Source organism: Mesocricetus auratus, unplaced genomic scaffold (genome assembly GCF_017639785.1).
Source record: "Mesocricetus auratus isolate SY011 unplaced genomic scaffold, BCM_Maur_2.0 Super-Scaffold_100009, whole genome shotgun sequence".
Lineage (NCBI taxonomy): Eukaryota > Metazoa > Chordata > Mammalia > Rodentia > Cricetidae > Mesocricetus > Mesocricetus auratus.
Window position 1 is genome coordinate 67,931,777 of NW_024429193.1, and position 26,755 is coordinate 67,958,531.

The following is a 26,755-nucleotide window of genomic DNA, read 5'->3' on the forward strand; positions in this document are numbered from 1 at the left end:
GGGTGTGTGTGTATCACGTATGTAGCTAAATCTGTACAATGTCTGTCACCTTTCTCGTGTGGACAGTGTCTTTGTTCTCCCTCACTGCCTTTATCGTATACGTTGTAGTCATTCACAAAGTACAGTTCTGAGGGAGAAGTGCATATTTACTTATAGACCTTAGAAATGAACCTAGCACATGAGCACTGCTCAGTGTGTGTCACTGTTATGTTGCCTGAGCATCCAGGCTTCCTGAAACTGTACTGAATTTGACCCTGGAAGCATCCTTTTTTGGTGATTTAATAGTTACAATACCTCAGGCCAGTAATTGAAGGTCTCAGTTTTACCATCTACAAAATAGGGACCATAATGCTCCCTTCAGAGGGGTTGTAGGGTTAAATGATAACGTGTGTTAAAGGAGTATCATATAAGGAAAAATGAGATGCGAGTTCGTTTGACTTAATGCAAAAGTTGCAAGCCCAGAAGGAGAAACACATTGGGTAGAACCACACAGCACTCTTTGTAGAGCAGACCTAAGAAAAGCCTGTTCAAAGAGCCCCGGATAGCTCAGTCGGTAGAGCATCAGAAAAGCCTGTTCAAGGACTTGGTCCCCCTTTCCTTGTCCTGATAGAAAGCAAGCCAGGCTGCCTCACGGTAGGCACCTGTAGAGTGGGGGTTTATGTGTGTCACAGTGAGACCGCCAGCATGCAGCCCTTGCCACAGCTGTTTGACACTCCCCCTGCCGAACCGTGGCCCCTGGTGCTCATACTCCAGTCCTGTAGCCTGTGAACATGCGTTCCTAGGAGGAGACGATGGACCTGTGGATTGTGGATGGGTCATGTGGGGAGGGAATCCTTAACAGTGGGACTATAATCATGGGAATAATAAAGTAATAACATTCATGTGAGGCCTTAGACTCAGAGGCTTTTCCTTGCTGTGGTCAGAGGCAGGCCTGACTATGAAGGATGGTAAGGGTTGCACACGTGCTTCTGAGGATGGAGGAAGAGGGAGCTGGGAGAAGCCAACCCTCCCCCAAAAGTAGGTGACTTGTGGAAATTAGAGCAGTCAGGAAGCAAACTTGTCTCTCAGCTCCAGAGAGGCACATCAGGACTATGTGCCAAGTAAGACCCAGTCAGACTCGGGGTCTACAAAGCTGCGAGTCTCCACGTGTATCGTTTAACCCTGTTGTTCGCGGTAGAAAACAATGCAGAAGGGGAGGCTTTGTGGGCTGAACACTTGTGTCTGTTTCTAGATTCATGTTAGTTCCGAGTTGCAGTGTAGCCCTTGGGATAACCCGCCTGTAATGGGCTTAGTGCTCCTCTGAGGCATGAGAAAGAACCACAGAAAGGAGACATCTGTCCGCATGCCAGGAAGGAACCCCCCTCAGAAACCCAATAGACTGGGTAAAACTCTGTACCCTTTAGCTCCAGCCCTCAAGAGTCAGAGGCAGGTGCATATCAGTGAGTTTGAGGCCAGCCTTGTAAAAAAGCAAGCTCTAGGCAAGCCAAGTCTACGTAGAGAGAACCTAGGAAAACAAAAACAAAACCCTCAGCATTGTTACTGGCAATTGCTGGCTGCTTGGGGAGGACAGCCAGTTTTCTTCAGGGACACAGGCCCTGAGAGGCTTCCCATGCTCCAGGAGATGACTCCACGCCCATGTTCACACAGGCATCACTAAAAGCACTCAGTGGGAATTAAAAAAAAAGAGAGGGGAAATAGAGGAGGAACTGGAGGAAAGGGAACAGGGGAGTTCCTGATCCAAATGCATCATACACTTGTATGAATATTTCATACAGCATTTTGAAAAGAAAATCTATTTAAATGATTGAATAAAAGGGAATAAGAAAGAAAGGAATGAAGGAAGGAAGGAAAAATGAAAGAAAACCTGGCCATTGTTAGGTCTCAAAGAAATCTGAGACAAATGCCTACCAATGTCTAACTGAGGTGCCTATTTAAGATATCAAAGCAGACTCTAGGCACAGTCTCCTTGTCCCTACTTACAAGTACCTGTTCCAGAGTCTTCCCGGCCGGCACATCCCGCCTTTACCCTCTCCAGCCCCTGGGCCGTGCCTCCCTTCCCCCAGCTTCTCTTTGCTCCTTGCAGCGCAGCCATTTTGGCTATGTGCCCTCTTGGCTCCTGGCTGGCTCTGCTCCTGGATCTCTCTTGGTCCATTTGTCCTCCCCGATGGCCGCCCCTCCCCATGGCCCAGTTCGGTCTGGACTCTTCCAGATGCCTCTGGCTGTCCTCCCTCTCCTGTCTGCAATGAACCCTCTCCTCCACCACACCTTGGAGAAGTCATGCCCTTGTTTTTTGTTTTTGTTTTTTTTAAATTATTTATCTGGTACTGAAACCACAGTGTCCCATATGAGTTCCCTTCCTAGGGACTTGGCCTTTCTGAACTGAGGCTAATCTGACTCTTAGGGTAGGTATGCACCGTTTCTGCTGGTGTCTGCCACCTACCAAATTTGCCTCCAGATTCTGGAGTCTGCCTCTTCAGCTGCTGCTTCCCTCCACCTGCTCTAGCCAGCTGCCTCTCCTCACCTCCTCAGTGTCTCTCTGGCTCCGGCAGCCTGCTATGACTCCTGGACACCTGTCGTCTGGCTCCTGGAGCAAACTGCGCCATACCTGGGTCTCATATCCTCATCTCCCCGGCAGCTACATCCACGTGAGCATCTCTCTACAAAAGACAGTTACCCACCCCCCTTCCCCAAAAGCCTCTTCACCTTTTTCTCCTGTCCTCCTCAGCTGGATGGGAGTCACCCCGGAGCAGCCTGCTGTGGCTACCATGACTACAAAAGCCACACTGGCGTACCAGGATGCTCCTCTTGCCATCACGTGGAGAGGGACACCTCATCTTGTCTCTGACTTGGGACATTTCTCTTGGACAAGTCTCTCAGGTTGAGGATGCTCCAGATTGTAATTCTGGTCACCACAGCGCTTAGCTGAGCCCCCCTCTGCTCCTTCTTGGACTTTCCTTGCCTCTCCTTAGGAGCTGCAGTCCTGTGGCTTCCTCAAGCCTTCCTGGGCCTGTGACCTGTTTCTTGCCTCCTGCTCTGTGGGAATTCCTCTACTTTTCAACCCTGTTCCCTCTCATTCCCTCCTGCAGACCTGCAGCTTCTCTATGTCCTCCTGGGCCTGCAACACTTTCCTTGGCCCTCTCCCTCAGAGCTGTGTGTTCTCAGTTCCTTCTCAGAGCTTCCACCCCCCCCCCATCCTAGGAGCTACTGTCCTGTAGCTTCTGCCTCCTTAAGCCCTTCTTGGCCTCTGTGAGTGTCCCTTCTCTCTCAGCTCCCTCCCTCCTGGAAGTCCCACTGCTCCCTTACACCCTCCTGGGCCTTATATGACTCTTTTTCTTTTCCTCCCCAGATTTCATGGACCCTCACTGTCTTACTACGAATGGCTTGGCCTCAGCACAGCTCACTCAGTGGCTAACGATGGCACGCTCAATTTTAAATTCTCTCCTATGGTAACAGCTTCTACTATCACACAAGCAAATGGGCCCCAGATCTCTTATAACTAAACTTTCTCTGCTCTACACTTCCAAAAGTCTCTTATTTCTAAGGTTTTTATACTTTCCTCTCTTAAAAGAAACTTTATCTCTGTGATTTCTCTCAAACAAACAAAAAACAAACAAACAACCCCCCCAACCAAAAACCCTCTTAAGACTATGCTGTAAACTATCTCAGGATTTGTAAGTTCATTGGGTATGGTTAAAAATCTGTAACACAATTTAACTTAAAACTTGTAACAAAAGATTTATAGTTAAAAAAATCTATACCTGGGTAATCTTGTTTTGCTACAACATATTATTTATGTGACTGAACTCTTGTTTAGAATATTCTTTATATGTAATTTGGATTCAGCTCTTGTTTAGAAAATAGATCTGCTAGAAATTAGATGTTCTAAAACACCTTGTGGCTGGCAGCCATCTTTACCACGGTTAAAAAAGAGCGCACTCACTGTAACTTCACCAGCATCTTGGTTAAGATTAGCATGTGGTATAAAGCAACACTTATAAAACCTCCCAGTCCTGCTGAGCCCTCTGCTTATCACTGTGTCTGCCTTTTAGACCGAGGAGGAAACAGCAGGCCTCTAAAATATTTTGGATTGGGATGGATTTTTATGCGATAATAAATTCCCAAGGTTATAAAGGTCTACTCAGGTAAATAGAAACTGACTTACATCTTTGCTAACTACTCAGCAGTAGGTTTCTGAAAAATCTTAGATAAGGAACAACATATGTTTGATCAATAAGGTTTATAAATTCCTAAGGTCTACTCAGGTTAATGGTCTGTAGCTGACTTAAGAAATCTGTCTAGCCTCTTTGTCTTTGCTAACTTTTCTAACCTTTAGCTATTTGGGTAAACTGAGTCGTACAAGAAATTGTGCTATTCTGTAATGGTGCACTATGAAAGGATGAAAAAAATAAAAGGATTTCTGGTCTCTGTGTGAACTGTATTTATTTATGGTTTTGTAAAGTTTCCAGTCTCTCTATGGACAACATTTATGGCTTCAAGTTTTATTTTGTTGCTAAAGGATCTTCAATTAAATCTTCAACTCAAATTTAAAGGCTCAACTTAACAGAAAAGCTGTTAAATCCTAATCTTATAAAGCTACTACCTTATAAACTGTTAAAGATAATTAAGAGGTGCAAGTTAATGTTCAGCCATGTTATAAATGATCAAATTTTAATGTACTCTTTAATGCACTATGCTCATAAGCCATGCCAAGTACAAATGTAATTCATTTTAATTAATATTCTATATTTGTTTTCAAGGTTAAGCCTGAAACTAGTAACTAAAACAAGTAAATTATGTTTAACTCAGTCATACTTTAATAGGTAATGGTCCTCAACTTCTTCAGAGATCTATTGAAATTGGCACTTGACTGTTTAGTGGAAAAATCTTCCCACAATGGGCAGAAATGCCAGCTCCTAGCAGCAACCCTGTGGTCTCCAAAGACGATGACAGGGCACATATGACTTCACCTGGATTGGTGAAACTCTAATCACTTGGAAAAACTACCCCATGCCTCACCTGCTGCCAGGGCTCTGTCCAAGCTGTGGACACTATTGGGTTGACTGTTCTACTCAGCCTTGCCAAAGTGGGTCAGTTTTTCCAGATTCCTTCTCCACAGGAAAATCTTTCAGACTTTCTGGGTCTGGCAGCCGAAGGCCAATCCTATTCCAATCAGCAGCCAAAGATGTAATGTCTGTCCTATGTGACAACCAAAGACCAACTACTTCTACCCACAACAAAGTCAACATCACAGGAGCCTAGGATAACCATCCTGGTAGCAGTAGGTTTCTGTCTTCTTACTTGACACATAAGCCACTTGGATTATACTTCCTGCTATAATTTATCCTTTGCAGATCTCTGATGATATTGATGGCTAACTGTAGCTTTATGTTAACAGCGACAGGCGAACAGCTCCTCTGGGCAAGGCTGCAACTCAATTAATTTCCTATATAAAATCTGTCAACTGGTCTCACTTGTTTCTAGAACTAAGTTTCCTGCTGAGAAAGGCAGGCACAGACACGGTTTACCATGTTGGCACACCTCACAACTGAGAGACACACTCACAACAGGTTTCCATGTAACTTTTTACTTTATTTAGAGGAACTTTCTTTGCAATAACTGCTCTCAGGAACCAACCAGCCGTGTCTCATGGTAAATGATTAGATGAAAAAAAAAGTTCAAAGTTTATGTAAATTAGGAGGGTCTAAGAAAGTAATTTAGGGTATGAAAAGGTACACAAAAGTAATTTAAAGTAACAACAAATGTTTCAGATTTCTTTTCCTTTCTATGCTATTGTTATATTAAGCCTTGTGAAGTTAGCAGTTTTAACATTATTCAATGGAGTTCTGATACACTGTTCATTTAGGCCCTGGTAAAGCGCTGCTATTATTATCATAGTCACAAGCTCAAAATTTAAAATTTTCTTGGTTGCCTCCTAAATATAGACTTAAAAGTGCTTCTCAATCATGCTAAAAATATCTCTGACCAGTCTACATATCCAGCTCCCTGGATTTATAGGAAAAGTGTTAATGCTTTTAACCCAGAATCCTATCTTTTAGCCCAGAATCCTACCTTTGGGCTCCAAGCTTCTACTCTGACTTGAAAGCGTGAATCTACTGCTTTTTCTACAATGTGGATTTCAGAACAGTTTTCAAACAGGGGTAATGCTAATATGTCTAAAATTTTTGTCTTTTTGTAAACTTAAGAAATTCTTATCAGTTTCAGGAAGTTATGACTATTACAGGTCAAAGGTTACAGACTCCAGATAAGCACTCCTGTTAATCAACAGACTAAGTTTTCCCACCTACTGCCTACACCTGAGAGTGGACTCCCCATTTCCCTGGTCTTGGGACTCCTCCCTTCTTCTAATTACCAGGACCATGGGCCTGGAAGTTTCCAATGTACACCCAAGATAGAATTTCCCCTAAGCTCCTTCACTTTGCCTTCTGTTCCTCGTCTCCGCCTGTCCCAGCAGATTTCCAACCAGCTAGAATGCAGACTGCTTCAAAACTGCCTGCAATGCTCCAGCTCCAGGGGTTCCTTTCGAACCTGTGTCCTAGACTGCTCCAAAGCAGTCTGCACTTCACTAGCCCTGGGTGGTCCCTCAGAACCTGGGCAGCAAGAGAGAGCAGAGCAGCTGTCTCCCAGCCTGTGCCCCTCCCTCCCTTCCTGGCTCGACCAACATCCAGCCTTCCTGCCCCCACCCCCACCCCACCCCCATCCCGCACAAGACCAAGACATCCCTGTTTCGGCAAGAAGTAATTACAGAAAAGATGATGTCACCCCTTATCATCAACAAGAAAACTATGGTGTTAAGTTTCAAAGAAACTCAGGACCAATGTCTAACTAGATGCCTATTTAAGATATCAAGGCAGACTCTAGGCACAGTCTCCTTGCCCCCACTCACAAGTACCTGTTCCAGAGTCTTCCCGGCTGGCACATCCTGCCTTTACCCTCTCCAGCCCCTGGGCTGTGCCTCCCTTCCCCCAGCTTCTCTTTGCTCCTTGCAGCGCAGCCATTTTGGCTATGTGCCCTCTTGGCTCCTGGCTGGCTCTGCTCCTGGATCTCTCTTGGTCCATTTGTCCTCCCCTGATGGCCGCCCCTCCCCATGGCCCAGTTCAGTCTGGACTCTTCCAGACGCCTCTGGCTGTCCTCTCTCTCCTGTCTGCAATAAACCCTCTCCTCCACCATACCTTGGAGCATGTCCTCATTTTTCATTCAGCCATGTGGCACTTTGGTCTTGGGCTTTCAAACTTCTGTAACCAATGCTTGTTATTTCAGCTGTGCATTCTACAGTGCTCTGTTTAGGGAAGCAGGGATGATGGTCCTATTCCACCTTGTAGATGCTGACACAGAGGCTCAGAGGAGACCACATGATGATTTTGTAACTCAGTGATCCTGAGCTCACCCATGGGCAATGAATAAGGCAGCACTTGTATGGTAGCTTTGGATTAGCTCCAGACAATGCAGGTGCATTAGAAATCGTAGCCTCCTGGTGAGGGGAGGCTCGGTGCCTGACAGCCCGGCCCTGCTGAGGAGGTGGAGGCTGAGCAGGAGTAAAGAATGCAGACTTCCCTAGACTTTACCTGCTTGTTCGCATCTCTGTTGGGCGGCGCACTTGCGTGTAAATCACTTCTTCTTCAGGGTCTATTAGGAAGAAGGTGAAGTCTCAGAGGATAAGCGTCTTATCTCTTTTCTCAGCTACTTCCCCTCTCTGGCCAGTTTGTTCTCTGGAAGGATTTTAGCCCTCCAGGGTTTGCCATCTTCCTGGCCCTGCTCTGATATGCACCCTGTGATTTCTGTCAAACCGGAGACTGGAGGGCCCCTGTCCTCACCATTGCTGTATACTGGTTGCAATTCTATACAGACTGGTACGTTGTAATAGGTGGGCTCCTGGGGTTCCGAATATGAAGAGTTCCTGTAAGATATAGAAACACTAATGTTTCCCAGGAAGTGAGAGAGGGGATGCTCACCCCTTTTAAAGAATTTTCAGTCAATATTATTCCCTTTTCAGGGTTTATGGCCACATGACATGTAAGAGGCGCCATGCTAATGCTTAGAAGTACTTAGTTCTGCTTTGTTCCCATTTTATATGTGTAAGCAGTGGGCATTCTATAAGGCTACCTGGCTTGCCCACACTACTAAACCAGAAAGGGGAAGAGCCAAGACTTAAAACAGGCCTGCGGCCCTTCTCGGAGATACAAAGATCAGATAGGTCCTAAGAACTCTGGTGGTTTGGACACGGCTACCATGGGAGACCCAGCGACAGTTTGTAAGCTGCCTTTGGGCGACTGTTAAAGTGAGCCTCCAGGATGCAAGAGGGTGGCCACTTCTTCACAGACAATACTTGTTGACAGAATGACTTTTCTAGGTCTGTGGGTATGTGGCTCCATCTTTTTGACTGTCATTGCAATGAATTTTGACTAGGCTAGCCACGCTCAGAGATTTCTAGGCTAAGTAAGCTATATCATCTCAAGAGGGATGGATTCAATGTCTGCATGATAGGAGAAAGGAACTAGAAGAGCACTTTCATGATTAACATGAAAGAAGCCAAGCTTGCAGAGGAAGACCAGAAGCCCTTCCTCACCTTGGCATTGCCTAATAAAGAGAATGTGTGTGAAACAAAGTCCAAGACTTACATATGGGAGGGAGGGGTGTTATAAAGACCCCGTACCACACGGTCAGCTGTCTTTTGGGCTCTTTTCTTGGCTCACTAGCCTACTTCTGTTCTTGGATGTGATATTTCTTTTCTTAATAAACTAATTCTATTCCATGCTGCTCAACTTAAAAGGCTTGACTTTTTCTCCATCTTTCCTTGTTGGTGCCACCAGGATTTTCAAATAACTTGTCCATGTTCTTCTCTTAAATTCTAGTAAAATAGTTACTGAGCTTCCTTTGAATCTTTCTGAATTCTTTTATTAATGAGAATAAGAGCCTCCAAAGGGAATCTCAGTTTCCCTGTTAACTATCAAAGTAGTCATTCAGACAGCCAAGCTAACAGTGGTACCAGGAAGTGAGTTAATAAATGAAAACATTTACCACTTGATGTGGGAAGGAGGCTTGGCTTTCTGTAGCTAAGAGGAGATTCTGGGAATTGGCTGGAAACATCCCAAGGGAGGGGCAGCATCAGCTGGGCACAACCCACCTCAGGAACATGTGTAGAAATTGTGCTCTTGGTGTTAATAAGATTCGATTTAATTTTTCTGTCCTATGGGTATTTCATTACTTCCAGAAATAAGGTCAAGTTCTTACCTGGAGTCATCAAAGGCAGGCTTTCCCCCTGTAAAGGAAGACATTGTGTTTCAGGAAGGGGGGACCTTCATGGAGGCTAGGGGCAGCTCAGAAGGGGTTCACACAGCAACTGCCAGGAGATCTGAATCTTTGCTGTGCTGACAGGGTGGGAGAGGAATAAGAACAACTGAACTATTGCTGCTGGCCTCAAGTAAAAGGAACCTCCTCAATCCGTACTCCACTAACCTGGATTTTAAATGATAGTGGTCTTTAATGACTACAGATAGTTTAATAGATTCAGCAGGAAAAATAGACTTAATCGTCAATAAAAATGCTATACATTTTAAAAATCAGTCAATTACCACATCCTATTTGGGTTCTGTTTTGACTTCCATCTCTTGGAGTCTTTCTCTTCCTCTCATTCTTTGGGAAATCTTAGGACCACCCAGAGGAGAGCCTCTGCCCTTTCTAAGGTTAGACAAACAGCATCTCATGAGGCATGTTGCTCTCAATGTGGCTGTTGGAGCAACTTTGTGTTTGGTAAACAGGACTTCTGAAAGACCAGGCAGGGAAAGAGGAGGGATCATGAGGGATCGTGATGGAGGAGGAAGAGCTCATGAGCCTAGGGATAACCACATAGTCAGTGTGAGAGCATACAGTAACAGAGATGGGAAGGGCCTGCTTCGGGAACCACCCACCGGCTTTTCTAGAGAACCAGCAATAGAACAGGACTCCAGCAGCCACACCAGCCACGACGAGCAGTCCCCCAGTGATTCCAGCGGCCACGGGAACACTTCTGTTCTTGATCATATCTGGGGGGGGGCAGAGATATCCAGGCATAAGGCCAGGAAGAGATGTGCAGTTTTGAATGACTCTGAGCCTCAAACCTGGTGTTTCGGCTTGGGGGAGGAGAGGAAACTTTGTGACCGGAAGTCGTGAGGCTTAGTTGTGACTGATGTGGCACAGGAGATGGCTTATTTGTTTGTGAGGAAGCTTGTCTTGGTGTCTGTGCGCTCAAAGAAAGGCCTAGGGTCAAGATAGACTGTGGCTGGGGAGGAGAGGCAGCTGGCTGATGAGCTGTAAGCTTCCAGATGCTCTCGGAAGTCTCTCTGTCCCACACCAGTTTAGAACCACTTCAGAGTATAATGGCCTGGAGAGCCATGAGCTCAGGGAACTTGTCTTTGAGAAGCACTTTACTGGTCAGCCATCTTGAGTTCTATGTGTTGAAGCATGTATTCTGGTCTCATCTGGTTTGAGCATGAGAAATTTACCAGTGATTTAAAAAAAAAGAAGTGTCACTTTCTTTCTGTTCTGGGACCTTAGGCCATTGTCAGTGTCACATAAGTTTCCAGAAAGTTCTGCAGTCCCAGAGATGTTGACAGACACCTCTGCTCCCATATCATGCACCACAGCCTGGGCCCTGGGGACCCTGAATGTAGGGACAGGGCAGAGCACTAGAAATAAAACATCAGCTAAAGCTTCTGCTTGTAACACATTTGTTACCCTTAAAAGGGACAAGTGATAACATAAGCAAATAAAATTTAAGTAAAAACATTTGATACACTTGAAAGCCAGTTACTTTGACCTACAAATAGCTTTTCATGAACAAAAATATTCAAGAGAAAAGTGAAAGTTTTATACGAATTACTGAAAATACCTGTCAACAAATATGTAAAAGACACATCTTCATTATTAATGAAATGCACAATTAAATCCAGCCGTAGACTATTGCTCCTTTATGCTTAAGCGGGTTGATAATACAGATGAAGCTGTGGCAACGCAAACTGAGGACACATTTTTTTTGAATGGCAGTTTGACAATATCTATAAAATTCAAAACAGCTATAAACTTGGAGCTCACAATCCCTCGGAGGACCAAGTAGATAAAGCATGTTTGTTCAGTGACCACCGGACCAGCTACGGAGGCTGAGATCTGCACCGGTGCCCTGCCTTCACGATATGCCGGGCGCAATAGTGGCACTGACGTGGAGTAACCAATCACCGTGTGGTTGGATTCCACTCCATGAAACGGGACCCATACCTGACACCGCTCTGGTGGCCAGGATCCTGAGACTGGGCGTGCCATGAGCCTGGGGAAGGGCAATCAAACCTCTCCTAGTGACACTCTGCTGCACCCGTGGAGTAGTGCCTCCCTCCTCTACCATCAGAGAAGCTTCCCCTTGCAGTAGACGGGAACAAACTCAGACCTACAACTGCCAACGTTCAGAGAATGAGGGATCTTGGAATACCCATTCCTAAGTGGGTTGTCTTCATCATATTGCTCAGGGTTCCGAGGGCTACGGGGAAGAGAAGGTGCAGAGATTGTAAGAGCCAGAGGAGATGGGTGACACCAAGAAAACAGTGTCTTCCAGATACAACAGGAATGATAAACACATGAATTTACGGAGACTGTGGAAACGGGCGCAGCGACGACACAGGGTCAAGCCAGATAGGGTCCCACACTGAGAAGGGGAAGTGGACACAGGTTTCCATCTCTGAGCAGGAAGCTACCTCCAGCTGACATCTGCTTGCAAAGGGAAAATGAATTTTCTTCAACGAGTCTCACTAGGTATGTTATAACCACTGTGGTAGTCTGAGTAAGAATGGCCCCTATAGGCTCTTATATTTGAATGCCTAGTCAGTAGGGACTGACACTATTGGAAAGGATTAGAAGGATTAGGAGGTTGTATGCCACTGGACTTGGAGAAGTATGTCACTGATAGCCTTTGAGGTTCAAAAGTCCATGCTGACTCCTTTGCTTACAGACCAGGATGTAGCTCTCAGCTACTGCTCCAGCACCCTGTCTGCCAGCCGCTGTGCTCCCACCATGATGATAATGGACTGAACCTCTGAAACGGTAAACAAGCCCCAAGGAAATGTTTTCTTTTCTAGGAGCTACCTTGGTCATGGTGTCTCCTCACTCAAGGATAGGCCATGTGCCCAGCTACAGATGACCAACACAGAGGAACTCAATGGTACTTTTGTAAACTTTGTCTCGAATTGCTTTGTTTGAGCATTTTTGTCTTATTACTTTTTCTCATGTATTATGGTTCATGATTTTGAGTTTTTGTGGCTTTTTTGGTATGTATATATGGGAAAAGGTGTTTTCAATAATATATGCTATACACACAATATGATAATATATTATATAACAATATATTTATATATGTATGTATAGCTACATGTATATAGTTCATGCAGGATTTGTATGGTAATGTTTCTGTAACACAATAAAAACTGGGGGTAACATGATAGACTGGGTAAAGAAGTAAAGAAGACAGACAAGATACACAGAATCTATTTTAAACTAAAAATAGGGGTTTTTGTAGCTAAATGAGGGATATAGTCCTGTTATAAAAACACTTTACCCTTTATTCCTCAGTAGTGAAGCATCTGGTAAGTTACCCATGTTTAAGTAAATGACTGCAACTCATGTTTATGCAGGCAACCCTAATTAAACGCAGTGGGGCAAAGGATACATAAAGATAAGAAAGTAGGCGGTAGCTTGTTGGGAAAAAGAAAGAGACAGGAAAGAAAAGAGGGGCCAAAAAGATTCGAAAGGATACTCTGGCGAGAGGAGCTGTACTGAGATACCATGTCAGGAAACAGCCTTTGCTTCAGATGCTGGGAGGAGTAGGTGCTGACCAGTGTTTGCGTGTTCTAACTCCCCTGTGATGCTGACTGTCACTGCCTCGCTGTGCTGGGGCCCCAGGATATTGCCAGCCTCACAGGGGAAGTTCCCTAAAAGTTCCATGTTCAGAAAAAAGTTGAAGGGCTTCACTATTTCAGAGAGGGCTGAGCTGCTCCCCAGGGTCACATCATCATGATAAAAATGGTACAAGATTAGAGACTGGGAAGCCTTCCAGGGTCTCACAGTGAAGCGTCACGATGTCCCCCACCACAGCTTGGGCCCCAGAGACCCTGAAGGTTAGGGCAGGGTGGGACAGTGGAACTGAGTGAGAAAAACCAGCCCGTGGTCCCTTCTGTTTGAACAGTCCTCCACACTGAAGGCATGTCCACTGCAAAATGTTTTATACTAGTTTTTAGTGGCCTTCTTAGAGTCCTCAGAACTCATCTGTAATTTATTCTACTCTTGGGAAATGAGAATGTATGCATAAAGTTGTATGTGTTTTGAAGTACCCACACATAAACGCAAACATGTTTGAGGAATCTGAGAATAAAGACGCAGCTGAAAGCTGGGCACCTGAGAAATGAGAGGATTGCTAGGAGAAGGAGAAGTGGGCCTGACAGGAAAAGACAGGAAAAGACAGGAAACGCCAAGACCGGCCGTGGAAAAGGGGGCAGGGGCTACGAGGCAGGCAGCGTGTGCAAAGACGGGAGATGGGAAATGGCTGGTCCTTGGGAGTTGTTGCAACAGCATGGGTGGCACTCAGAAGGGGCCAGCGTGAGACCGGAGAGTCAGTCAGGACTTGTGAGGCTTTGTCGTTCTTTATCAAGCAGTGGAAGGGCATGAAGATGGATTGAAATGGGGCAAATGGGTCATGGAGTGGCACTTTAGTAGTCGGATTAATGGTGGCAGGGAGAAGTAGAGAGGATCTAAGCAACGCCTGGGAAGGGACATCAATAGGACTGCTGTGAGGGGGCAGGGAGATGTCCAGGAAGATCCCTGGACTCTCCGCTAAGTCTCTCGATGGAGACACCCTGCAGACGCACGAGCCTGAGTTTGGAGTGTCAGTAGTCCCCTTCCAGAGATGTCCAGCTTTGGAGCTTTCCAGAAGAGTGGGACATGACACATGCAGGTCCTCGGGACAGGGGGTCTTCAGGGACACATGTGTAGGACCATCACAGATAGCCAGGTCAGCTACAGATGATGGGTGCAGACTCATCTAAAGAAATAGTACAGGTAACAGAACACACTGCACGTCATGACTTCCCTTTTCGCCTAGAATACAGTCCGTGTTTTGAGAAGCCTTTACCCTATGTTAGAGCCTTGGTCACGATGAACGAAGAGTGATGCTATCAGGAAAGGTTGCAAATTTTGCAACATGTAAAACCCAAAGCTCCCTATAGAGACTGTGTAGACAGAAGGCTTGCTATAACACCACACAGTAGCTGCTTCTGTGAGAAATACCCCAACCTTGCCTCCTGGTCATGGAAGAGAGGCAACAGCCCTCTGTACTGTAGAGGAGCACAGATCATGTCCAGCCAGAAGAGGTCCAAGCTGACAACCAACACCATTACAAGATGGCTCTGGGAGGAAGCTACGGAGGCAAGGCTTCAAGCGTTTGCTAAGAAAAACAATTGGCTGCCCAAACTCACACCCCATGAGGTCATCACACTCGCAGACTGTGCCCAAGAGGAGAAAGGACACTAGATACATAATAGGAATACCTTTAAAATTACCGGGGAATACTTTTCCTGCCCTGAGGTTTGTTTTTGACTTTAAGAGGGCCTTACTGTTACATAGTAAATGAGATCTTGCTTGACTTGACTCCCTGTTGTATTTGATTGTCTCCAGGTTCCAGGGAGGCTGCCCTCTCCAACCTCTCCCAGGGGGATCCTAGAGACCCCAACATTGTACCGCTAGTTTGAAGAGCCGACTTACCCATAACACTCAGTGCCAGCATATCACTGCTCTGGGGCCCCCGGCCATTGTCAGCCTCACAGAAGTAGTTTCCAGAATGTTCTGCAGTCACAGAAAAGTTGAAGGACCCTCTTCCTCCAGAAGGGGCTAAGCTGCTCCCCAGGGTGACATTTTGGTGATAAAAGTGGTACAGGATTGGAGGAGAGCCTCTCAGAGCCTCGCAGTGAAGTTCAACCACGTCTCCCACCGCAGCCTGGGCCCCAGGAACCCCGAGTGTGAGGACAGGGTGGGACACTGGAACTAAGGGAGAGAATGAGTTAGTTCACACCAGTGCCTTTTATTTTTAAATTAAAAACCCCAATATATTAAAATTAAGAATGAAATTTTTTGTCATGTATTTTCATTTTTTAGAGCTCACATTTGTTGATTGAGTATTTCATGTCTTCCTCTGTACCTTTTCTTTCTTTCCTCTATTTTTTTTCCACCTGAGATAGAGTCTAATTAGACAGCCCAGGCTGGCCTTGAACATTAGCTTGTTATCTTCCCAAGTGCTGAGATCAGAGCTCTGCACCACCACAGCTAGAGTTTTCGCATCTTTCCTCTGTATGGGTACACTCATATCAACACATAAACCAACACAAAAATGCGTACAACGGATCACAGTATACACACTGACTTATAATCTGCCCTTGCCCTTAGCATTGCGGAAGCCCCAAATGAAGAGCTGCTCTGACTGTGACAATTGGTGTGGCAGAGCCTAGTACACAGTGTGTGTGTGGGGGTGTGCACCATGCCTGGGTAAGTGGTACTGGCTACTTAAGAAAGCAGGCTGAGCAAGCTGTGGAGAGCAAGTCGGTAAGCAGCACCCCTGCGTCTTCTGCTTCAAGCTTCTGCCTTGGCCTCCCTGGAGGATGAACTGTAAGCTGAAATAAACCTTTTCCTCCCCCAGCTGGTTTTGGTCGGCTTTATCACAGTGATGGGGTACTAACTAATCCACAAAGAACTCAGTGCCGTTGAGTCCCAGGGCAGTAAATTCTGGGGCTAGCAGAAGCCTTATGAAACAAGTTATGAGGTAGGGAAGCTGAGTTCAAAGCACTCAGCACCAAGGGCAATAGAGACAGGAAAATACAGGAAGAAGGTATTTGGAGGACTTAATAGAGTAATAGAAACTTCTAGCTTACTGGTGTCAAAAACCCCACCCAAAAACAGTTCTATTTTGAGAAATATATTCTATTGCAAGAAATCTTCTAGTTCTTGCATGAGCTGGCTATGTTGCCTTTCTTATTTTTTCTTACTCTCAAGACAGCCTTGCAACAAATTGTCACCTACCTAGGACTAGGACTCCTGGCCCCCTTTCTGTGTGATATGAAACAGTCTGCCATATCAGACTCAGTATTTTTCAACATGTTCTATTGCTTTGAAAAACAACAACAACTGGATTTTTGCTTTCCCCTAAACAAAGATCTAAGTACAAATAGAAGCAAATTTGTTCCTCCAGTGACTTATTTGTGATGTTAACAAATGACTTTGATCAACAATGACTGTATACTAAATAAGATGAGGCCTGACTGCTACCTCTAACTACAAGGCATGGCTGAAGAGAAGTGATTGTACAGTCAGAGGCGTCTGCAAGAGTTCAGGGCAGGGAGAGAAAGCAGAGGACTGAATATGGCCATCAGAGGGAATGGGGCCATTCAAGGAGGGCAAGAGGGGGCGGGGAGCAAAAGAGTAGGACCAAGAAGGAGAGGCTAGAGAGAGAGGCTCCAGAGAGAGGGGCAAGCAGACCAAGACAGGGCAAAGAGAACCAAGCCGGTGCATGGTCCAAATGGCAGGGTTATATAGGAATGAGAAGCTGCTGGGAAGGGAAGCCCAAGGCTGGAGAAGTTTAGGGTAGGGGTAGGGGGCAGGGTGAGAAGAGCCCAGAGGAGCCAGCACGGGACTCAGCAAGAGGCCCTTGTTGAAAGAGTCTGGAGGCCAGCATGCACTTTGGTATGCTAATAGGCATCACAGTTAGCCATTTGTCCAGGGTCTCTTTTGGACCTGACGTATCCATTTCTGCTACCCTTCAATAAAGGTCTAGAAAACTACATGATGCAAGCCCATTTGCTTAAATGGACTTATAGAAAGAGGATCATGAAACCCCTAGAAAATTCAGCAACACATTTCCCCCAGAAAGCCATTCCCTTCCTTTCTTTCAAACCTAGTCCTCTCCCAACCTATGTCGAGAGCTATAATTGCTTGGAACTCTTTGGAAAAACTAAGGTCTTGCATAATAATTGTTCATTCCTCTGTTCTGTAGAGAAGTGGGTGCCTCTGTTGATGAAGAGAAGTTATCTTGGGAACTAAACATTACAGGGCACAAGCAGACAGCTTGTGAGATGGCCATACACATTTGTTGAAAGCTATGGATCTAGGCAGGAGTCAGGTCTAGCCTGGGCTAGATAGGCACTGTAGCCCACAGACAATAAATTGGCTGAGAGGAGAGCCTAGAGCAGGGCTAGGGTGTTAAGGAAATAGAGGTGTGGGGACAGACTTCCAAAGGGTCCGGTGAGAGTGAAATCTGTGTAGCATTGAGTGTCAGCGGGAACCCAGGTCTTACCAATGACAGAGATCCATACAGCCTCACTACGCTGGGCCCCAAGGCCATTGTCAGCGGTGCAATAGTAGTTTCCAGAGCGTGCTGTGGTCATAGAGAAATTGAAGGATGCTCCTCCTCCAGAGAGCATAGAGTTGATCTCCAGGAAGACATCCTCATAATAGAACTCATACTGGATACGTGGAGAACCCCTCAGGGATTTGCAGTGAAGTGTCATCAACTCTCCCTCAAGGGCCCGGGGCTTGCCGGTGCTTAGGGTGAGGACAGGTTGAGATACTGGGACTGAAGGAGAGAAAACGGGTTGCCAGTTACTTCTGTTTGCTTCTGTAGATCTCAACCCAAGGCTAATGCAAATGCCTAGTCTCCAGCCTACCAGACCTTGGGACAGCTCAACCTCTAAGACTTGTGATCAACAATCTCCTGACTTCCATGCTGGCCCATCTATCCTGGCCCTCTTGTTTGATGACTCGCCTTCATTTTACAGAGACGATACCTTCAGGGGAGACATCTGTATTTTGCTGTCACAGAGCTGACACCCTTTCCCTGACCACCCCTTTGCTCTTGTGTGACCTGTTTGCTTTCCCGCATTTTAAGACTCCATGCAGTCTCTGTTCTCCATCTCTCTACTCAGGGGAACGTCAGTGCTTTTTGCCAGGAGCTTTTCTCTTTTGAATTCGCATGCTCTCCCAGGTACCTGGAATGATCCTCTATCTACCGGTGAGAAGTTGAACAGGGAGAGGTAAGGTTGGATGGGAGCTCTAGCTGTTAGGAGCATGCAACCTGACCCTGGATGTGTCCTGATCTGGATGTGACCTGACCCTGATGTGACCTGACCCTGGATGTGACCTGACTCTGAGTGTGACCTGACCCTGGATGTGACCTGACCTGGATGTGACCTGCCCTGGATGTGACCTGACCTGGATGTGACCTGACTCTGAGTGTGACCTGACCTGGATGTGTCCTGACCCTGATGTGACCTGACCTGGATGTGACCTGACCCTGATGTGACCTGACCCTGGATGTGACCTGACTCTGAGTGTGACCTGACCCTGGATGTGACCTGACCTGGATGTGACCTGCCCTGGATGTGACCTGACCTGGATGTGACCTGACTCTGAGTGTGTCCTGCCCTGGATGTGTCCTGCCCTGGATGTGACCTGACCTGGATGTGACCTGACTCTGGAGGCTGCTGCTTTTGATGGACAGTAACTTTTTGCTCCATTGCCTGGGCACAGGAGTCATATTTCAAACGTCCAGTGAACAGAGAGAGGTGTTGAGGTCTGGGGGTCTTAGGATTTCAGTCTCATGGTAAACCAGTGGGCGGGAGGGAAGCATTCTCTTGGCCTCCTGGTGAAGCCCTATCGCATTCGCCACTGGGGCTTGAAGACGCAGCGTGGTCAGAGAAGGGTACCTGACAATCCTTACCCTTATGGTAAGATTTGTCAGGAGGCATCTCCCAAGATGCCCTGGTTCTAGCATCCCATCTGCTCTTCCTTTATAAAGAGCCATTTCATTTCAACTGAGCAGTAATTTGTAATTTATAAAGGGTGTATTCCTACTCACTGAGCATTTTCTTCAACCCGACTCTCTAAGAGTTCCCACTGCCCTCAGCCCCTTCAGTCTACTTTGAAGTCTTTCCTGTGTTTGAGTAATTCCTGGCAGGTTATTCAGAACATTGGATTATTGGTAACTGACAATATCTCCTTCCCCCCTACTGTCTTAAGTCCCCACTAAGGATCTCGGTGTGTAGTTTGGGGGACCCATTCCTCAGATGATGCCTGACAGCACACACCTTTTATGGTGATGGGGACTGCCTGGCTGACAAAACTTCGGCGACTGTTGTTGGCCTCGCAGTAATAATCCCCCGAGTCACTGCTGTTTACCATGGAGGTCTTGAATTCTGCTTCCGAGGACTTAGGAATCTTTGTTTCTTTATTCATCTTGTCCCTTTTGTACCAGGAAAATCTGATGGGTCCTGGCACCCCTTTTACTGAGCAGTTGAATAACAGCATCTGTCCTTCAAACACCAACTTTGAGCCTGGGACAGTGTGTATTTGGAAGTCTGCAAAAGCCCCTAGATAAACAAGAATGACATATGTGGGACATTGGTGATGGGATGCTCATAGATGGGGGGTGGGGAAGACAAAACCTGTTGTGTCATGTGAGAAGAGTAGAGTTAGGCTTCTCTCTGGGAAGTGGACAGAGGGGGGAGACTGCGTTTTGCCTGCTGAAAAGGCCCTGTATCCCTCAATGTCCTTATCAAGAATATGGACAAGGAATCTCGGTTATTCTGCCCAACCTGACCTCACGTCTACCCATCCCATTGGACAATTCCAGAGGTGCCACCTAGTGCTCCACACTTAGGAGAAGTGGTGGAGATGTGAAGGGAAAGGGGAGACCTGGCATCAAACATGATTGTTCCGAGTGCAGTTGACTGGAAGTAAAGCACCAACGTAAGTAATAAGCTGGCCTCAAGTCAGCACTACTTAACCTCTCCAGTATATCTGTCAGGTGGGCAAGGAGAGGAAGTGCAGGACAGATTGACAAGGAAGGATCGTCTGTGCTGGGAACAGTTTTAGGTATATTAGCTTAGAACAGTGCCTTTTGAATTATTCTCCAGTCTTGGAGAACAAAACATGGCAGTCGAATAGAGGGTGGGAAGCGTGTGTGGTTCAGCGATTATGTTGAATGAGAGACTGTGCTAGGAACCACTGTAATATGGCTGTTGGATAACACCCTCTCTGATTTCTCTGAACCGTCCATCCTTAAACCAGTATCCACAGGAACACCCATTTTCTACAACCAAAGAGCAGACTGGTAGAGGTTAGTCAGTGTAGGAGAAACATTGCTTTCTTAGGAATGGGAGCAAATTCACGGGTAGTGTTATCATTCCCTCCTCACTCAGAATCTGGGTATTTTAGAGTGTGTGTCCCCTCCTATGCTCAACTAGATTTCCTGTGTGATGGATCAAATTCAGTCAGGTAAGTAAGGCCACTGGCTGACGATGCGCTCTAGAAATCGAGGTTATTTTAGAGCCCGAGGAAAAAGAGATGGAATGTGCAGCTCCATCTCTAAGGCCAGCAAGATGGAATTGTTTATTTCCCAAGACTTCTTCTGTTGTCTTTCTTACCCTTAAGCAGCCCATATCAGGTACCTAGTGTTCTAGAAACCCATCTGTTTGGCCGACCAGAACATTCAGCCCAGGATGAGGGCTGCCCTATAGCTCACAGCTTAGGACTATAGCACCGGAAGGAAAACATGTCAGGGAGAGGTAAGTGGCTTTATCTAAAGGCTTCCTCCCCTTTTTCTTGATTCTAAGCTCATCAAGGATATCCACATGGGCTGAATATTTCCACTCATACAACTTCCACAGGCATGAGAAAGTGCTTTCTATGGAGACTAGTGATCCACGTTGGCATGGTGCTTTTGTATAACTTCCAGTCCATACCCGGGAAATCTCAGAATGATACTCACTCTGCACAGGAATTTTGAATGCCAGGCTTTGTTTGCTTACTTGGGCATTCATTGCTTCTGCTGAGCACAGGTACCACATGGAATCTTCAGTCCATATGGCAGGGATGTGGAACTCCGAGGAGTTGCTGCAGCCTGACTTCAGAACCTGGAGGTTTCTGAAGAAACAGAACTGGATCTGGTCGGCTGACCTCTGTGCAGAGAGCTGAGTATGACAGGTCAGGGTCACCGGGCTTCCATCTATGGGTTGGGAGGGTCTGGCTGTCAGCACAGGACGTGGGAATAACGCTAGAACGGATCACAACCATCCACAGAGCCGTTAAGTTCTCCTCAGAAAACCCCACTCACCCTCAGCACCTGCTAGCATGTGGAGTGATGCCGCTCCCCAACGGCCCGCAAGAGAGAGGTGCCGCTTTTAGCCACCAGCATCCTTCCACCCCAAACACTGGGTTTTCTCTCAGTGGAATTCCAGCCCGCGCTTCCTAGTCTACCTCTGCAACCATAGAGGGCTTGCTTCTGATTAATCTGTTCAGAATAATTAAAGCTGTACCTTGGACTTGAATTTTGACCTTATTGGAAGACCAAGCTCTGTACCAAACGTCCACAGCGCAGTGGTATTCATCGTCGTCCCTCAGATTGGCATGATGGATATAGAGCTCAGAACCTTGACGGGATGTTTTCAGAGCGACACCATTCTTGTAAAATGTCAGGCTTTTTTGTGCTATAGTTCCCTTTGCGCGGCACCTCAGAACCACGGAGTCTCCTTCAAACACCGCAGGTGGAGCTTGCAGCACCAGTGAACCTGTGAGACACACCCGGCCCATCACCTGCCTGGTTCTCTCGTTTCTCTTTCTCATCACTACCCCAAGCTGGCTTCCCAGGAAGGGGAATTGGTTCCTTAGTTCTTTTTCGGTGTTTAAAATAAACACCTGCAGTTTGATAAAAGCTGGCAGCAGAAGGCAAGTTACAAAGCTCCCGCCATCACGGGGAATCAATCTCGCAGCCCCTCCGCCCACATCGGTGTACCAGAGTTTTTCTCTCTCTTAGGGGATTTTATAAGCTGTATCTACTTGCCAGCTTGCCTCTCATTTGACTAGTGCGTTCTCAAATTGCATCACCACTGAAACTGATTTCCAGGAGCCATAGTTTTCCCCCAATACCAGCAATGAGGGTTCCTGTTCATTTAGGGACCTTCATCTTGGGGTATGTAGATTTGTATGCTTCAGCAGGTAAAATGTTCAAGGGAATCATTAGGCCAAGGAGCATAGCCTTTCTCCCCTTCCCTGCTAACAGTGTGTTTTCTTGCTCACTAAATCAAAGGCAGTTAGCACAAGGCTGACACTACTTCAACTTCAGAACAGGACGTTTCAAGACCAAAAGAGAAAATGCCTCCCTCCCTTGTCTCTCTCACTCTCTTTGTGTATCTATAAAAATGAACCAATTTATTTCTAACATTTACATATATTTATAAATATGAAAGTCCTAATGGTACTTACTATTCCTAGTAAGGAAAATGGATTCAAGAACCATTCAAATGAATTGCTTCTCCATGAGCAGTTTATAAACACTACAAATTCTTGGAGCTCAAGAGTCTCAAGTTTTGAGTCTGTAAATACAGTCTCTGTGAAGTTGCAAAGATCTTTCTGATTCAGGCCAAACTTTAAGGACAACAGGCATAGAAGTGGGTGGGTGTCTTTGGCTCATCCAGAACTAAATTAACTGTCAGTAACAATTAGACCTTCTGTATGCATAGTTGAAGTTATCGCTTGCTAGGCTGAATAGATTTTATACAGACAATTTAAATTTTTATCAATTTTAGGTTTAAATTTAAGCTAATTCTGATCTGTATCTGGTTAAGTATGTAACCATGACATGAAATAGAATGGTTTGTTCATTGTGGTGAGTAACAATTAAATCTATAGAGAAAACTGGACTGAAATGGTGTCTAAAGTTTTATTCTCTTCCATCTCACCTTTATGAAAGTTTAAGTGCACAGGGATGCTTGGAAGTAAGTTGTCGGCTTGGCATTTGTACACTCCGGGCACATGGACCTTTAAGGTGGGCCTTTGAATTTCCCTTGGTGCCATGTTATTCTTATACCATTTTGTTTTCTGGGGTAAGTTGAAGCCAGATCCATAGCATGTCAGAGTCACTGTCTCTCCTTGAAAGAAAGAAGTCCACGGAGGTTCAAGAGAAATCACAGATTGGGGTGCAGTTTCTGGGGATGAGAGAAAACGAGTCTGTAGCAGAGGCGCTCACAGTTTCTGTTCTAGAAGGGCCCTGTGGGATATACAGGAAGGACCTGACTTTAGGCCATTCCCAAGAGCCCTGCCCCCAAGTTCACAGATAACTGAAGGCTGCGTGTCATCAAGGAGCGCTCACCACCCACAGGGAAGAGTGATTGATTGCCCACTGATGGCAAGACAACTTCTGGGGGCACGATAGCAGGATTTATCGTCACACCAATGGTTGTTAACTAGCCTGCTCTGGAAGTGGGTCCTAGATAAAATCACCTCTTCATAAGCCCACAAACAACTATAGAATCATTAAAATCACAACTTTGTGTTTTTCCGAAAAGAAATAATTTTTTTTTTGGTTTTACAAGACAGGGTTTCTATGTGTTGTTTTGGAGGCTGTCGGTCCAGCCTGGCCTCGAACTCACAGAGATCCACCTGCCTCTGCCTCCCGAGTGCTGGGATTAAAGGCGTGCGCCACCACCGCCCAGCAAAAGAAATAATTTTATCATCAGATTTTGACACTAGAAAAGTTTGAGAGATCAATGTATGTAGCTGTGTTGTTTCATAGAGGATGATTTCAATGACTGGAAAATCCATCCTCATTAGCTGTCAGAACAAGAAATAGATAGTCATCTGCTGACACCCCCAGGGGAGTTAGATAAGAGCATGACTGGGTGGCTAGTTGTGGGGAGACTTCCTGATATTACTTTAGATCCTCAAATATTCAAAACCCCACTGACCCAGGAAGTTGGTAATGAGTCACGGCTGAGAAAATGTGTGTTCTAATGTTAATTTGTGGCAAATTAAAATCACCTGAATAGGGATTTTGGTCATTTGAAGAGCTGTCTGGATTATGGTCAGCACTGTGAGGTAGCAGCCCAGATAGAAAAGGTATTTCAGAAGGAAGATCTCAAGCCTCTGGCTCTCTTGGCCCTCATTCTGATTGGCTCTGCCCTGCCACTGCCTCCCTCTGATTGGCTCTGCCCTGTTGCTACTTGACAGTAGAACCAACCAACATTCCACGCTTTCACAGTGGACTATGGACCAGCAGCTCTGCAGAACTTCCAGACTTTGGGTGTCATATTGGGACTACTGAGGCACCCTGATTTATAGACTGAATAACTGCTGCTTCCCTCACCCTAGTGAGGCCCAGCTATTCTGGGACTACTCCAACTGTAACTTCTGGGTTCTCAGCTTCTCAGGAGCGTTTTAGCTGTTGTTGCTATTTCAAAGCACACTTAATAAATATACATAGTTCTAGTCCTCTGGAGAACCCTGGCTAAACACTCTGCTCTCCCCCCCACCCCCAGTGTCTCCAAAGGTTAAACACCCTTACTTCCCATGCACTTCCTGGAGGATTGAACGAGCAGAGGAAACAATGTTACAGTATGCATCTCCCTTGTGCAGTTTTCATGGTTTTCCTAGTTGACTGACTGGAGAGGAATCCATCCTGAGCCATTCACATTTGCCGCAGAGGCAAAGATGATTTCATTGCTAAGAGGGGCCACTGGCAACAGGATTCAGGGCAGGGCCTCAGAAAGAGAGCCCCCCCCATGCGTTGACCCTCTCACCCAGGAGTGCTAGAAGGCAGCATCTAGTAGCTCTGGCTGGGAGCAGCCCTGGGCCTCAGCAGGAATGTGAGACATTAGGCAGAAACTCTTCCCAAGGACTCACAAAAGCAGGAGAGAGGACTCATCATACGGTCCACTGACGGGATCTGGAAACAGGACGAGCAAACAACAAAAACCAAGAGTAAGAGATGAAAGCTCAGAGTTTGGACTCTTTCTCTTCTTAGTTGAAAACATAATGCGTTTCCATATCCATTTTATTACTTCTCATGAAAAATTCACTTATAAAAATGTTGACAGCCGGGTGGTGGTGGTGCAAGCCTTTAATCCCAGCACTCGGGAGGCAGAGGCAGGCAGATCTTTGTGAGTTCGAGGCCAGGCTGGACCGACAGCCTCCAAAACAATACAGAGAAACCCTGTCTCATAAAACAAAAAAAATGTTGACAATTGATTGTCAAGTGTCTATATGTATGAAGATATTACCCAGGAACTTTAAAGATAAATTTAAAAATGCCACTTTCTGGCCAAAAGTATAATACTGGAGGTAGGCACAATGATAGCAAGATACGTGGGCTAGACAGCTTAATGTGGGGAGTGGGGGGGGGAGAGGGAGAGAGAGGAAGAGAGGGAGATAGGGAGAGAGGGAGAGAGGGAGAGAGAGAGGGAGAGAGGGAGAGAGAGAGGGAGAGAGGGAGAGAGAGGGAGAGAGGGAGAGAGAGGGAGAGAGAGAGAGAGAGGAAGAGAGAGGAAGAGAGAGAGAGAGGAAGAGAGAGAGAGGGAGGGAGGGAGAGCAAACACAAGCGTTGAGGAGGTGGGAATACGGTGGATGATACTTGAAATTATGATCATCCAAGTGAGGGTTAACAGTTGTGTCTGGCATAAGAGCACAGAGAGGGCGGTCAAGGCAAGAAGGGCACAGAAGAAAGGACACCGGTGTTCAGACATGGACTGGGCAGCTCGGCGGGTGAGGAGTGGTGGGAGGAAGACACCTGGGAGAATGCAGGGCCATGAGGAGCGCCAGTTTTCTTGTAGAAGTCACGGGGAGCCATAGAAAGAGCTCAGGGAATGTGACTAAGCTAGAACTTGAGGCTTTGATGGAGTGTTCTGACAGAGAGAGGTCTTCCGTGGAGTAGATGGGAAATATCTGGGTGATGGCCAAAGTTTAACTTTCTTTAGAGTGCTTGCTTACCCAGGCTTATCTGAATTGAGTGCAGATTTACCAATCATAGGAAGGCCTGCTCTGGAATGGAAGAACTGTGAGCTTTTTTAGGAATCGGTTAACAAACAAACAAACTAGGCTAGGTTGGCAGGTTTATACATTATAAGCCAGAGAAAGGTTGGAGTTGAGTCTTTCACTTGAAAGACGTTTCTGTAATGCCAGCCATTTACTGGTCAATGCAGTGAAAATCCATCTGTGAGTGAGGGACACATCATCCCTGTCAACCTGGACATGATGGAAGAGTGACTTAAACCCAAGTGTTTTATTAGACCAAGTGATTAGTTACCATTACCCACACATCATGGCCACCATGGCTTTTGTATTTGAGGGCTTTCTACTTGGTATGCAATTGCACATGTCATTTCATGTGGCAGTTTCTCAGGAAGATGTGTGTCAATTTGCTTCACTTTCCAGTTATACTCTTGGGCATACACCCAAAGGATGCTTTAGCCTACCACAAAGACACTTGCTCAACCATGTTCACTGCTGCTCTATCCATAATAGCCAGAAATTTGAAACAACCTAGATACCCCTCAATAGAAGAATGTATAAAGAAAATGTGGTATATTTACACAATGAAGTATTATTCATTCATTAAAAACAAGAACAAAAATATAACAGCAACAACAACAACAACAACAAAAAACACATTATGAAATTTGCAGGCAAATGGTTGGAACTAGAAAAAAAATCATTCTGAGTGACATAACTCAGACCCAAAAGACAAATATGGTATGTATTCACTAATATGTGAATATTAGCCATTAAGTTAATGAAAACCAAACTATGATCTGTAGAACCACAGTGTATAGGTATAGAGTAAAGGACTAGAGGGTAGATAGATCTCTTAGGAAAGGGAAATAGAATATATAATTATGGGTGGATGGAAGGG

General features: G+C 45.9%; 1 protein-coding gene and 1 long non-coding RNA gene across 2 annotated transcripts in view; one reads left to right on the forward strand and one right to left on the reverse strand.

The window, feature by feature from the left end:
• LOC101842634 (Fc receptor-like protein 5) overlaps positions 1-26,755 on the reverse strand; it is a 33,211-nt gene that overhangs the window by 3,735 nt on the left and 2,721 nt on the right. The window contains exons 2-11 of the mRNA XM_021233036.2: positions 22,812-23,057; positions 21,390-21,641; positions 20,843-21,127; positions 19,161-19,442; positions 17,372-17,650; positions 14,794-15,072; positions 9,927-10,040; positions 9,250-9,277; positions 7,833-7,915; positions 7,584-7,644 (exon numbers count right to left, since the gene is read on the reverse strand). Coding sequence (XP_021088695.1) covers positions 7,584-7,644; positions 7,833-7,915; positions 9,250-9,277; positions 9,927-10,040; positions 14,794-15,072; positions 17,372-17,650; positions 19,161-19,442; positions 20,843-21,127; positions 21,390-21,641; positions 22,812-23,057 — 1,909 coding nt within the window. The remainder of the gene's footprint in view (positions 1-7,583; positions 7,645-7,832; positions 7,916-9,249; positions 9,278-9,926; positions 10,041-14,793; positions 15,073-17,371; positions 17,651-19,160; positions 19,443-20,842; positions 21,128-21,389; positions 21,642-22,811; positions 23,058-26,755) is intronic.
• LOC106021937 lies at positions 2,232-4,427 on the forward strand. Its single transcript, XR_005879485.1, has 3 exons — positions 2,232-2,645; positions 2,726-2,877; positions 3,347-4,427. It is a non-coding gene; the product is annotated as an uncharacterized LOC106021937 (long non-coding RNA).